At 37.8% G+C, this 14,012-nt stretch overlaps 1 protein-coding gene across 1 annotated transcript; it reads left to right on the forward strand.

Moving 5' to 3' along the window:
* Positions 1–10,256: 10,256 nt before the first annotated feature.
* Positions 10,257–12,290, forward strand: LOC138868538 (uncharacterized). Its single transcript, XM_070146093.1, has one exon. The coding sequence runs from the start codon at positions 10,257–10,259 to the stop codon at positions 12,288–12,290; it is 2,034 nt and encodes a 677-aa protein (XP_070002194.1).
* The last annotated feature ends 1,722 nt before the right edge of the window (positions 12,291–14,012 follow it).

The raw sequence follows: 14,012 nt of genomic DNA on the forward strand, positions 1-14,012 counted from the left end.
GGCAATGGTTGTAATGGCCTTCAGTGCCGGATCAAATTCCTCATCTTCACAAATCATTCCGACTATTGGCCTGTTATTGTGGGCGGGCAACAGATTGTTCATCACATCAGGAGCTTCTTCATCCTGAAAAACGATTCTTTCAGCTTCAATCGAATCTTCAGCTGCCCTTTTGAGGGTCCAACAGTCCTTTGTATTGTGCCTCACTGCTCCAGAGTGGTATTCACATATAGTGTCAGCTCAATGCGGTGGGGACTCGGGGTTCAGCCGAATTTGGTCCACTGGCTGCAATAGATCCAGCCTAACCAGCTTTTGGAACAAGCTTGAATACGATTCACCAATAGGGGTAAACTGATTCTTTCTGAAAGGCTCTCTTGGACGAGAATTGTGTCGGGGAACATCTGATTGAGGATTATATGGAGCTTGGTAAGAATGGATATTTCTGGGAAATAGAGCTTAGTTTTGTGGATAATATTGGTGGCTGTGTGTAAGGTTGCGCATTCATCAACGCATACCAACAAAACCAATCACCTGAACAGAACCTGGCTAATTTACTCACACACACAACCTTGTTAGTTTTGAGGCATTTAACATATAGGAAATCACATGTTGGGATGCAATGCACCTAAACAGTTAAACGCTTCTACCATGTGTTTGAACGGGTTGCATGTTTCACCCCGGCCTTAACTAGCTCTTTTCACTATGTATCTCTTTTCTTTTATTCCTGCCTCTCTTTAACCACTCTTGATCCTTTTTTTTTAATTTTTCTCTCTTTTTTCCCATTTTTACTCAATTATTTTATGGCTATGATCGAATCCGATGGGGATTGTCTACGTATCATGACCCCGCATGAATCAGATCTTGCGTAGTTCGGGAGGATCGAGAATGAAGTAAATAAACTAATTCTCTTTTTTTTTGGAATTTTTGAATACTTTAAAAGAAGAAAGGAAATAATTTTTTTTAAATTTTTTTATTTTGATTTTGATTTTTGTTTTGCTTTTGAAAGAAAGACTTTTTAAACCTCATTTGCTTTTGAATTGAATTTTGGGAATTTGAAAAGTAAAAAGAAAATATTTTTGTTTGAATTTTTATTTGTTTTGACCTTTTCTAAGGAAGAAAGGAAACATTTTTGGATTTTGGATGTTGCCTCTTAATTTTCGAAAGAGGGACTTTTTTTTTTTAAAGAAAAATGTTTTGAATTTCTGAGCTTTTTATTTATTTACAAAAACTTCTAAAGAAAAACGAAAACATTTTCTGGACTTCAAAAATTAAAAAAAAAATATTTGTTTTGAAAGAAAGACTTTTAAACAAGGAAAATAATTTTTTTTTCTTTTTTGTTATTTTGTTTTTTGAATTTTGGGGAAAAACTTCTTAAAAACGTAGAAAAATATTTTTGTTTTATATTTTTTTTTTTGGATTTTGATTTGACATGTGGATTTTCGAAAGAAGGACTTTTAAGAAAATATTTCGGATTTCTGAGTTGCTCTTCTTCCCCCCCTTTTTTTTTCTTTTTAATTCACGAAAGTACTTTTAAAGAAAAGTAAAAATATTTTTGGACTTTTATTTCTAAAATTTTTTATGGATATTTATAAAAGAAGTATTTTTAAAGAAGAAAAGAATATTTTTAGATTTTTATTTCTGTTTTTTTTTGCGGGAAAAATACTTCAAAATGAAGGAAACCCGTATTTTGGACCTTGATTTTTTATTATTTCATTTTTCCGTATGAAAAACTTCAGAAAGAAAGGAACTACCCTTTTTTGAGTTTTAAAAACTTCATTTTTTTAAAGAAAGATTTATAAAGAAAAATATTTTTGAATTTTTGAAAATTGGGGCCGGAACCGATGAGGTTTGCCTACGTATCTCACATCCGGTGAGAATCAGACCCGCATAGTTCGGTCCGATAAAACTAACTATTTTCGGAAAAAGACTCTTTTTTTTTGACAAACACCATTTTTGGAAATACTCTTTGTGTACTTCGACAAACTATATAAAAATGAAACTTTTCTCTTTTTTTTTTTACTTTTTTTTTATTTTATTGACCAATAAACAACCATTTTTTTAACAAATTCTCTTTTTTTCATTTTTCTAAAAATTTGGCGGAGTTTCGACACTATTTTGACATTGCTTATTTTTCTAAAATAGATAATCACACTCTCCGTACTCTATTTCTCTCCCTTTTTTTTTTAATTTTCCCACATGCTCCAAAGCCGGTCAGCATGTAAGTCTGAAACAAATAAATGCACAGAAAATAAGTAGGATGCATCAGGATGGTCTTTTCATTTTGGTACATCTGTCCTAGACAGACCCAACCCCTGTGTTGGGCCTCCAAAGTCAAATGCACATGATGCAAACAAACGTTCCTACTAGGGATCCGGCATGAAGCTGAGTTATTCTAGGTTCGTAACCTAGTATTTGTTCTAGACTGTGTACCCGAGCGGACAACTCGAGTCGAGGAGGGGGCTACGTACCGGGGACCCGCGAGATCGTCCGTCTTTGTAACTTGTCCGGCCTCTTTCTTATTTCAAGGTATGACACTAACAGAATAGGGAGTCTCGACCAGCAAGCTCCTCCCCGGAGGTAAGAAGAGAAGGGTTTCGGCACAGTTTATATACAGTTCAGATAATATCAAAGCGGTAAAAGACAACATTTAGCACGTTATGCCCAAACATGTAATAAAGATTAGATAATAAAGCCAAATATAACAATTATTCTAAGCTCGAATTCTTGAACCCTGAACCAGCGATTCTGGGTTCTTTCCCCAGCAGAGCCGCCAGAGCTGTCACACCTCCTTTTTGCGCGCCTACCCGAAGGGTAAAATCCGTAAGGGGGTTTTTCCAATTTAAGTGACAATATTCGAAATGGGATTATTTATTTAATTCAGAGTCGCCACTTGGGAAAGGTTTGGCTTTTGGTGTCCCAAGTCACCGGTTTATCTTGAATCCCAATTCGAGGAAAATATTCGACTTTCCAAATGAAGTCTGCGAACCAGAAATTCTAAGTAAGGAATTCTGTTGACCCGAGGGAAGGTGTTAGGCACCCCCGAATCCCGTGGTTCTAGCACGGTCGCTTAAATTGTTATAATGGCTAAATATCTGATTTAAATACATGTTGTGACTTATGTGCTTTTATTAAGTTTAAACCGCTTTTATTATTATTATTTTTAATAGAATTGCAACGTCGTGAAAATGCATCTCGAACCACGTCGCAATCAATGCACCCATGGTTGTTAATACATTCCGACTCCGTTGAAATTTGGATTTGGGTCACATAAATGCACACCCAAATTTAGGAGATTTGGTATCGCAACTATGCCACGGGAATCGTTCCCATAGCCACGATAATTTATTAATCACGCCTAAAGCAAACTACGAATATACAATTATTTTTTCTAAACTACTTTGAGATTATTGCAAAGCCGAGAGTTATGGAATTATTGTGGTAAAAGTGATATAGTGTAGATTTTTATTCTTTACCCAGTTTGTATTTGAGCCCGGATCATAATCCTTGCTATGACTTATTAAATCTAAAAGCCCAAAATCTCATTCATCTCACTTTAAATTTAAAAGATCCAATGGCTCTAATATACCATAGTTTCTTTAGCGTAAGGCTCCATTTTTTAGTTTTTATTAGATAACTATAATAATTTTGAACTTAAAGCCATATATTGTTTCATGAAACAAGAAATTAAAATAATTGAACACTAGAAACATAACATCAACTAAGGAATAAAATGCTAATATAAAAATTGTTTTTTTTTAAAAAAAGAACTTCCTTTAAAATAATGACTTATTTACGTTCAAGTCTAACATGGATTTCTCAAATCATATTAATCTAACAACATAGGTGAGAAGCTAATTATTTAGTGACTTGAGAAACTAATTCTAATCAAACACACATAAATCAAAACAGAAACAAAAGAAATAATAATGAAACATTTAAACAGATCTAAATCAAAACTGAAACATTCATCTAATGCAAACAAGAATTTAGAGGAAATGAACATTTGATATGAATATTCTATCAATAGACTGAGTAGACAACATTCTTCATGAAATGGATACACCTCAACAATCGTTACTCCAAAATGAAATAAATCCAAGCAAAACCATACGGACTAGAAGGAGACTCAAACGGAAACCCGGACTAGCGTCTTCGACCGGCGACGAAAATCCAAACGCATCTGTTCTGATTTCTTTTAGCCGATTTCAGCAGATCTTTTGGCTCATTTTGGGTGGTGTTAGGAGTGGATTTTATGGCTGTTTGCAACAGGTTTTTGCTGCTATTTTAAAAGTCGTTTTGACTAAAAAAACGGAGCTATTTTCAAGCTTGTTTTGATGTGTTTTGAACAGATTTTTGATGGCTGAATTACTGGAGCTTCAAGGCTGGTCTTGATGGTGAAAAGGTCATTGTTTTCTGGTTTGAGAAGAAAGAAAGAAGGAGATCCGTTGGGGAGGGGGTGTTCTGCCTGTGTATACCCACGGTATATCGAGTGTATATCTACGGTATACTCTGTCCGCGTTTTTGGGAGGGTGAGTGTATTTGGAGAAAAAATGGGTAGAGGAGAGAGTTGGGGAGCTCTCCTTGCTGCCTCTAACCGTATGTGTGTTGAAGAAGCTTAAGAAATGAGGAAAAGGGGGAGAGGTAAAAGTTGTCTTGTTGTTGGAGTGTAACATGGGTGAGTTGGAAATGGATAAAGTGAGAGGGGACAAGAAAAAATGGGGGACAAAAGAAGGTGGGATGGAAATATGAGAATAGTGGGATGAGGGACCGGTGTAGGGGCAAGGGAAAGTGAAAGTGAGGTATTGAAGAGATAAGTGGGAAAAGTGGGAATAAATTCAAATAGGATCAAAAATTAGGTGTCAACAACTTGCACAAGTGCCAAAGACAAGACAAGCTCAGGCAAAGCAGGCCCAGTGCGGCCGCACACCATTCTGTGCGGTCCGCACCAGGAGATTCAGAGAGGTCGACTTCCAGGCAAAGATGCAATGCGGATGCACTAGGTTTTGTGCGGCCCGCACTGAAGGCAATCTGGCCGCACTCGATTTAGTGCGGTCCGCAGAACCCAAGATCAGAGAGGTGCCAGAGTTGAGGATTGAAGCCTATGCGGTCCGCGCTCCATTTTATGCGGACCACACTAGAAGCCTATGCGGCCGCAGTCCATTATGTGCGGTCCGTATTGTCCAAGTTCAGAGAGCTGTATTTTCAAGTTCAGAGCCCTAGTGTGGCCGCACACCATTTTGTGCGGTCCTTACTAACCCCGCAAGAGCATTTTTGTCCAGAATTTTAGTTTAGTATAAATAGTTTCTTTTCCCATTTTTAGGGTATCAGATAGTTTTGTAACGTAGTTGCGCTCGTGGGTTCGACTTTCTTAGCCATTTTGGGCAATTTTATTTATTTTTCATCATTGAATCTTGTTATTTACCTTAGCGATTAATTAATATGAGTTGTTCCTCATCTATCTCTTATTTTTCTTCTTTAATTATGAGTAGCTAGTCCATAAGCTAGGGTTGTGGCTCAACCCTAGTGTGAGTAATTGATAGGTCTTGTATTTTAGGGCTAGATTGACTATGTGTGTTTGATATTTGGTCCAATTTCATGGTTAATTGCTGAATTAGTGGTTGCAAGCACTAGTTTGTGTTTAGTTGACTAGGGCTCTTCTTGAGAAAGAGAGCCTAAATCTCCGAAATTGGTCCAATAAGGAATTGGGGCGTACTCAAGAGATTAATAGCCCCAATTAAAGGGTTAAACCTCGAGAGAATAATACCCGACTTGAACCCTAGTTGCTTGTGCAAATTTGCATACCCAATTGGTCTTGAGAAAGTCAATTCAGGCAAAATCACTCGAACCACCGAGAGGTGTAGAGTGGGTAATATCGTACAACGGTTATATCATACTCCTCAATTATGTCAATCGTGTCTTCGATTCAATTACCCGTCAATTAACCACCTAGGTGAAAGTCATTACCCTAGTGCCTTTTAAACCATCTGAACAACCCTTTTTAGATTAACTCTTAGCTTAATCTAGTTGCATTTACCATTTGTAACTGATAATAGTAGAAGTAAAATGAAAACCCCAAAAATGATTAGAAGTGTAATTTGGAACACACACGCAACCCTAAACTAGATAGATACTCGATTCCAAATTGTAGCTCTCTGTGAAAATCGATCCCGACCCTAAATCGGGTAAAAGCTGCTCTGACCCTCTCTCGCTACTCAATAGTAGTGCGGAGTAGGCCGCGATCATGTCCCAGTAAAAAAATGCCACCTTGTTAAATGAAAGGCCCATATGTTCTGCCGTTAGACGCGGAGGTAATTTTATTAATAAAATTAACGTCGTGTATTTTTTTGGACTAATAGATGGACGGAGGGTATTTATAAACCATTTAGCAAACCATAGAGATAGTTTTGACCCTTTTCCATAATAATAATAACGATGATGATGATGATGATAATAATAATAATAATAATAATAATAATAATAATAATAATAATAATAATAATAATAATAATAATAATAATAATAATAATAATAATAATATATGTATGTCATCTACCCCAAAAAAATAAAAAAAGGCTTATTTACTTGAACAGTACCTAACAAAAATTTCAACAAAATGGAATATAATAGATATATGCATCACGATAAATTTTTCCAAAATTCTCACATAAAAAGTTTATTGTAAAAAGCACTTCGCAATGGCTGCAAAGTAAATGCAATATAGTTGTAAAGATATATGGTGATTGCCTCAATTTCAAATATCTTTGATTTCAATGTGTGCCTTTATAAATAAGGTAATCCCATAAATTGCACTAATACTGTAATTATTTCATAAATTGATCCACTTGACTACATTACATTCAATTTTTATATTATTTAAATTACGGAAAAGGGTCAAAACTATCCCTAGCTATTCGATTTGCTACTAAAATGACCTCCATCCACTTATTGAGCCAAAAATAGCCCCACCATTATTTTAGTGGCTCAATTATGCCCTTATTACTAGCGGATTTATCTAAAAGAAATAGAAAATTTTAATGAATATCCATGTGTTACTGTCTCATTGGCCCAAAATATAAACCCATGCTAAATTAAAAAGAAAAACCCACCATAACCTGGGTTTTGATTGATCCGTCCTGATTTAAAACCCTATTAATCCAAACTCGATAAAAGACAATGTAACTTCTTTTTCATCTTTTAAATTATGCAAATGGAAGAATTTGTGCCACCACCACAACAAGAAAAGTAACAATTTAAGCAAGAAAATGTTGAGTTTGCGAATGAAATGAAATGGATATAATCATAAAATTCCATCTTGACTTAGGAAGTAATTCATTAAATAAAATCAAATGGGTATTAGAAAAAAATTCATTATCTCCTCTGATTCAATTTCTTGGAGATGGGAGTTGGCAATGGAGCTTGTCCTTTTTTTCGGGCAAGTCTGAAGAAACCAATGGGTGTATTTTTTTAAAATATTTGGTAAAGATTTAAATTTAAACCAATGAGACGGTGATACGTGGATATTAATTAAAAATATTTTTCAAATATTTTTCAAATAAGTCTATTAGTTAATAAGGGCATAAGTGAGCCACTAATATAACGGTAGGGGTATTTCTTGCTCAATAGGTGGACTGAGGGTATTTTTATACCAAATCGAATAGTCTAGAGGTAGTTTTGACCCTTTTCCGTTTAAATTAAAAAACAAAAGATTCAAGTTCAAATATTTCTCTTCAAATAATGATATTACTATTTCAAAGATATCATCATATCAAATTAACGTGCTTAATTTTTAAATTATCAGATCACAAAATGTAAAATGCTGGAAATTAAAGGAAAATGAAAAGAAAAGTCAAAAGGAAATGGAAGTTGAAGGGAGAAACTCTACTGCTTAAAACTTCTTCTATGGCACAAAAGTCTATTTGAATAATTATCGGAAAAAGATAATTAAAATGAACACCATGACAGAATAAATAACAGTAGATGGTATTGCTTAATAAAAATTTGCATAAATAATACTAATATACAATTTAACATTTAATACGATGTTTTAATAGTCAATTAACTTTTAGTGGAGTTTTTGTAATTCAATCTTTAAATTGGGACTTCATACTTATAATATAGTATGATTTAAAATAGAGAATATACGTCCATTTCCTTCATTATTCACCTTTTTTTTTAAATCTACTATTTGTTGCTATCGATGTATTTTCTTATCTCTTTATTTATTCTCGTTGCTTAAATGATATCCAAAGAAACATGAGATGGCCCCCTTAACAGATTAATTTAATAAATTATTTTTGTCTTAAAATATTTCACATTTTAGGCAAAAAGAAGTTACTCTTTTTCTTCACACTTACCGGTGCAATTAGTGTGAGTATTATAAGATAAAATATAAGAAGAGATAAATAATAAGATTATTAAATATCTTTTTGTTAAATATATAAGAATTTTAAAAGATAAATAATATGGACCGAGTGAATATATATTTTGTAAACTTAAGCGAAGACAATAAAGTAAGAATGAAAGTCAAGTCAACGCTCGTGAAATCTGGTCCCTTCACCAACCCCTCTTATTTATTTATTTATTTATTTATTTTTTTAAAAAAAAACCTTTTCCCCACTTTACCAACCCTCTAATTGACAAAAAGGTGTAATCGGACAATAGCATATCTGGTGGTTGTTGGTTAGCTAAGACTTGACGAAATCTACCAAAGCGCACTTCATTATTTTACCAATTTATTACTTATATTGTAATATTTTTATTTTAAATTATCCATTCATAAGAAAACCTACCTCTAATATGATTACTTAGTTAAACGTATCAACATGACAAATCCCAGCTTTAAATAAATAAATGCAGGCAAAAGTATAAATTTTTCTGCTGTCTACTGACCGGTCTTGAAGAGAAGCAAATTTTCAAATTTAATCCTAACAAGAAAAGATAAAGATTCGAGGAAATTTCTTTTCTTGACTTACACAAAATTTGATGTATTGACTCACTAATCTTTCCTTAAGACAATTATAAAAATAAAAAAAGAGTTCTGTATCCGGAGTAAAAAGATGATTAAATATATAACAAAATAAAAGGATTATAAAAATTATACAGTAGCAGTTTCTGAATTAATCAAATAATTTCGTACAATAACAAGCCGTTAAAGTCAAAAATAATGGCGGAGGAACTAATTCAGGATGCTAAATTCACATCTAGGTTGTGATTGCCTGTTTGGTATGAGGGAAGACAATTTTTATTTTCCGGTGTTTTTAGTTGTCAGCAAAAATTACCAAAAAGAGGAAAATGACTTCTTGGCTCATCATTGGATGGAAGCTATCTTTCTTCACAATTATCTCTATTTTTAACTTTATATTATTGCTTTAACTAACACTCAGATAACATTATCAGATCTTTATGTCATGACCCACCACATCATCATGCCACGTAGGTATCACTTGGCATATATTTTTGCCATATGAAATGGTTACATAAGTTAGGGACAAGATCTTGGTGAAATATTCTAGAACTATGGAGAATCTCCTTGGAAAAAGCTCTAGATATTTATGCACTTGTAGGAAGATTTTAGAGAAATATAGAGGTTTCTCTAGGAAGACCCTAGAACCCTATAGAATTGTTAGGGAAGTCCTTAGAAAATTCTAGCTATGTAGAATATTCTAGAGAAAAGGACTTATTTGTAAATACGGAAGGACTTATAGAATAATTATTATTTACATACTAGCTCCTAGGTGATTAGTATAAATAGGGGGCATTCATTTGTAATTCATCAATCAAGCAAACAATTCAAGTTCTCTCTAATACAAAACTTCCTTTAACAATTCTCGTGTGTTCTTTCTTCCATTCTCTTAGCGATCTTGAGTGTAGTAAGGCTGACTTGACATAGCAAGAACGTGAGCAAGTTGTGCAAGATCATGAGCGAGTTGTCAAGTGCCGCACGTGTACATAGTTAACAACTAAGGACGTGACAACGTGGTACCAGAGCGAAGGTTTCAACTAAGGGAATGGCGAACGATGGAGAAATTAACGCTGCCAACACCCAAGCCAATGTCATCCAGGATGCTGCTGGCAAAAGTGGCCGTAGCAAAAAGAGGAATGCCACCAACAAGAGCTAGGAGGTTCCACCTGAGGTTGTGTCAAACGAAGGGCTTACATCCCAAGAACCATTTGCCACTGAAGCGAGCGGGGATGAAGTGAAGGTCCTTCCAGAGGATGTCTCGCTCGGTAAAGAGTGAGTGATGAAGATGAACGCGAGGATGGACGCCGTAGAGATCTTAGGCCAACACTTGAGGAAGGTGGAAGGCACCCTTAACGTTCTTGAGGGGCACACTCTTGAAGAGATTGAGAGTATCCGAAATGACTTGGAAGGACGTACACAGACTAGGAGGGAACTAAGGCAAACCATCAAGGCCTTAGAGTGCAGACTCATGGAGGCTTTGAGTACTATCGATGCTATGAAGGCAAAGATAGAGTCACTCGAGGAGCATGTCAATGTTGGCGTGACCGAGGTAGCCAACAATGTTGTGGTGACGAGGGAGGCCAAGATCGAGGCTCCCAAACCCCCGGTGTTCAAAGGTGTTCGTGATGCACAAGAAGTGGAAAACTTCCTTTGGCACTTGGAGAACTACTTCAGGCATGGCAAAGTGAGGGACGACGAGGCCAAGATCAACACTGCGGTATTGTACCTCTCAAAGACTGCCATGCTATGGTGGAGAAGGAAGATGACCGACGTGGATAAAGGTCTATGTACTATTAGCACATGGGATCAGTTCAAAGCGGATTTCAAGCGACAGTTCTTTCCAAACAATGTCTTGTACGAGGCAAGGATCAAACTTAGGGAATTGAAGCAAACATGGAGCATACGTAACTATGTCAAGGAGTTCACTACACTTATGCTTCAAATCCCCAACCTGACCAATGATGACTTGTTGTTCCACTTCATGGACGAGTTACAAAATTGGGCTAAGCAGGAGTTGCAACGCCGACAAGTCACTGATATAGACCAAGCCATAGTGGAGGCTGAATCATTGATGGATTTCAGGCATGACAAGCACGACAAAGGTAATGTCAATGAGTCAAAGGTTAACAATGCCAAAGGTGGGGGAGACCGTGACAAAGTCAAGGAGATACAACAACAATACTCCAAGACTCAAGATTTCAAAAAGTCGAGTGGTCGTCAGGGCTACGCCGAGAAGAAGGCACAGGTTGAGAAGAAGGGATGCTATATATGCGGAGGGCCACATGGCTTCAGGAATTGTCCTGACCTCAAGAGCCTCAGTGCCAAGGTACGTGAGCAGAAGGAGCAGCCACAAGGAAAAAGTTCGGGAATCGCAGAGTTGGGTATGATCGGATTATGTGGTGCTATCACGAAGCAAGCTATCCAACCTACCGATAATGGCAATCAGTATGTGGATATCACCATCAACAACAAACCCGCTCATGCAATGGTGGATACTGGAGCAACTCATAATTTTGTGATTGAGGCTGCCGCAAAGAGACTAGAATTGAAGCTTGCTCCAACTAACTCTCGCGTCAAGACCGTGAATGCCGAGATACAGAATGCTCGTGGGGTAGCTAATGGAATTGGTGTCAAATTGGGAACTTGGAAAGGTATGACAAACTTTACCATAACCGCTATGGATATCTTTGACATTATACTGGGGCAAGAGTTCTTTAGACATTGTCATATTTTAATCGACCCCTACCACCAACGTCTCTTGGTTATGGAGCGAGAAGGAGCTTGCATGGTACCTACAGTGACTATGCCACACGGACAGATCCAAGCACAACTCTCAGCTATGCAGGTTGTCAAGGGGATCAAGAAGGGGGAGCCGACGTTCGTGGCAACCATTGCAAGTCTAGAGGAAGACAAAAATTTTCAAGAGATAGTGCCGCCTTGCATAGAGAAGTTGCTTAAAGAAAACAAAGATGTCATGCCCGAGGAGTTGCCTAAGCACTTTCCACCCAGGCGAGAGGTGGATCACAAGATTGAGTTGGATCCAGGGGCTAAGCCACCCGCATTTGCCCCATATCGTATGGCACCTCCCGAGCTAGAGGAGCTCAAGAAACAATTGAAGGAGCTCCTAGATGCTGGTCACATTTGCCCATTAAAGGCACCTTTTGGCGCACCAGTATTGTTCCCGAAGAAGAAGGATGGATCGTTGCATTTGTGCATAGACTACCGAGCACTTAATAAGGTCACCGTGAAGAATAAGTACCCGATCCCGCTTATTGCTGACTTGTTCGATAGACTTGGGCAAGCAAAGTACTTTACCAAGGTGGATCTTTGAAAGGGCTACTACCAGGTTCGCATTGCGGAAGGGGATGAGCCAAAGACAGCATGTGTGACAAGATATGGAGCCTTTGAGTGGTTGGTAATGCCCTTCGGCTTAACCAATGCACCGGCCACATTTTGCACCCTTATGAACACGATTTTTCATCCCTACCTTGATCAGTTAATGGTAGTCTAACTAGATGACATAGTCATCTACAACAACACCTTGGAGGAACACATGAAGTACTTAAGGAAGGTTTTCCAAGTCTTGCGAGAGAACGATCTATACATCAAGAGAGAGAAGTAAGAGTTTGCACAATCAAAGGTGCACTTCTTGGGCCATGTCATTAGAAATGGCGAGCTACGCATGGACGATGCTAAGGTACGTGCTATCCAGGAGTGGGAGGCACCCATAAAGGTAACTGAGTTGAGATCCTTCCTTGGCCTTGTTAACTACTATCGTCGGTTCATCAGTGGATACTCAACAAAGTCCACACCATTGACTGAGTTCTAAAGAAGAACAAGCCATGGGTTTGGACGGAGCATTGGCAAAAGGCGTTTGAAGGTCTTAAGGCAGCTGAAATAGAGGAGCCAGTCTTGGCATTACCTGACTTTGCCAAGACTTTTGAGGTGCACACAGATGCCTCAGACTTTGCCATTGGGGGTGTCCTGATGTAGGATAAGCATCCCATAGCATTTGAGAGCCGCAAGTTAAATGAGATGGAGAGGCTTTACACGGTACAAGAGAAGGAAATGACTGCCATTGTGCATTGCCTTTGTACATGGAAACATTATCTGCTCGGGTCGAGGTTCGTGGTCAAGACTGATAATGTGGCTACTAGCTACTTTCATACACGGAAGAAGCTCACACCAAAGTAGGCTAGGTGGCAGGATTTCTTGACCGAGTTTGATTATGCGCTGGAGTATAAGCCGGGCAAAGGTAACGTTGTAGCCGATGCCTTGAGCCGGAAAGCTGAGCTTGCTGCAATCACTTCAGCGAGATGGGATATTCAGGAGGCTATAAAAGAAGGCATGCAACATGATCCAACAGCCAAACAACTTATTGAGTTAGCCAACCAGGGCAAGACGAGACATTTTTGGGTAGAAGACGGCATATTGCTTACTACGGGTCGGTGGGTCTATGTGCCTAAGTTTGGAGACATTAGACGGTGTATTAAAAGGGAGAGTCATGATACAATGTGGGCTGGTCATCCAGGCCAACGTCGCACCAGGGCCTTGGTTGAGTCAGTCTACTATTGGTCACGCATGCGAGATGATATCGAATGTTATGTGCATACTTGTCTTGTATGTTAGCAGGACAAGGTTGAGCAACAACAACCCGGAGGACTTTTGGGGCCACTACCAGTTGCAGAGCATCCATAGGAGAGCGTGACTATGAACTTTATCACTTGCCTACCAAGGCCCGACGGTTATGGTACTATTATGGTGGTAGTGGATAGATTTTCTAAATATTCCACCTTTATGCCCGCCTCACCAAGTTGCACAACCAAGGAAGCTACCAAGCTATTCTTTAAGAATGTGGTGAAGTATTGGGGCTTACCAAAGCATATAATCAGTGATCGAGACCCCCGCTTTACTGGAAACTTTTGGAGAGAGTTGTTTGACATACTTGGTACGGAGCTGCACTTTTCTACTAGTTTCCACCCACAGACGGATGGACAAATGGAACGAGTCAATAACTTACTAGAATGCTACTTGAGGCATTATGTAAGCGCAC

Source organism: Nicotiana sylvestris, chromosome 5 (assembly GCF_000393655.2).
Source record: "Nicotiana sylvestris chromosome 5, ASM39365v2, whole genome shotgun sequence".
Taxonomy (NCBI): domain Eukaryota; kingdom Viridiplantae; phylum Streptophyta; class Magnoliopsida; order Solanales; family Solanaceae; genus Nicotiana; species Nicotiana sylvestris.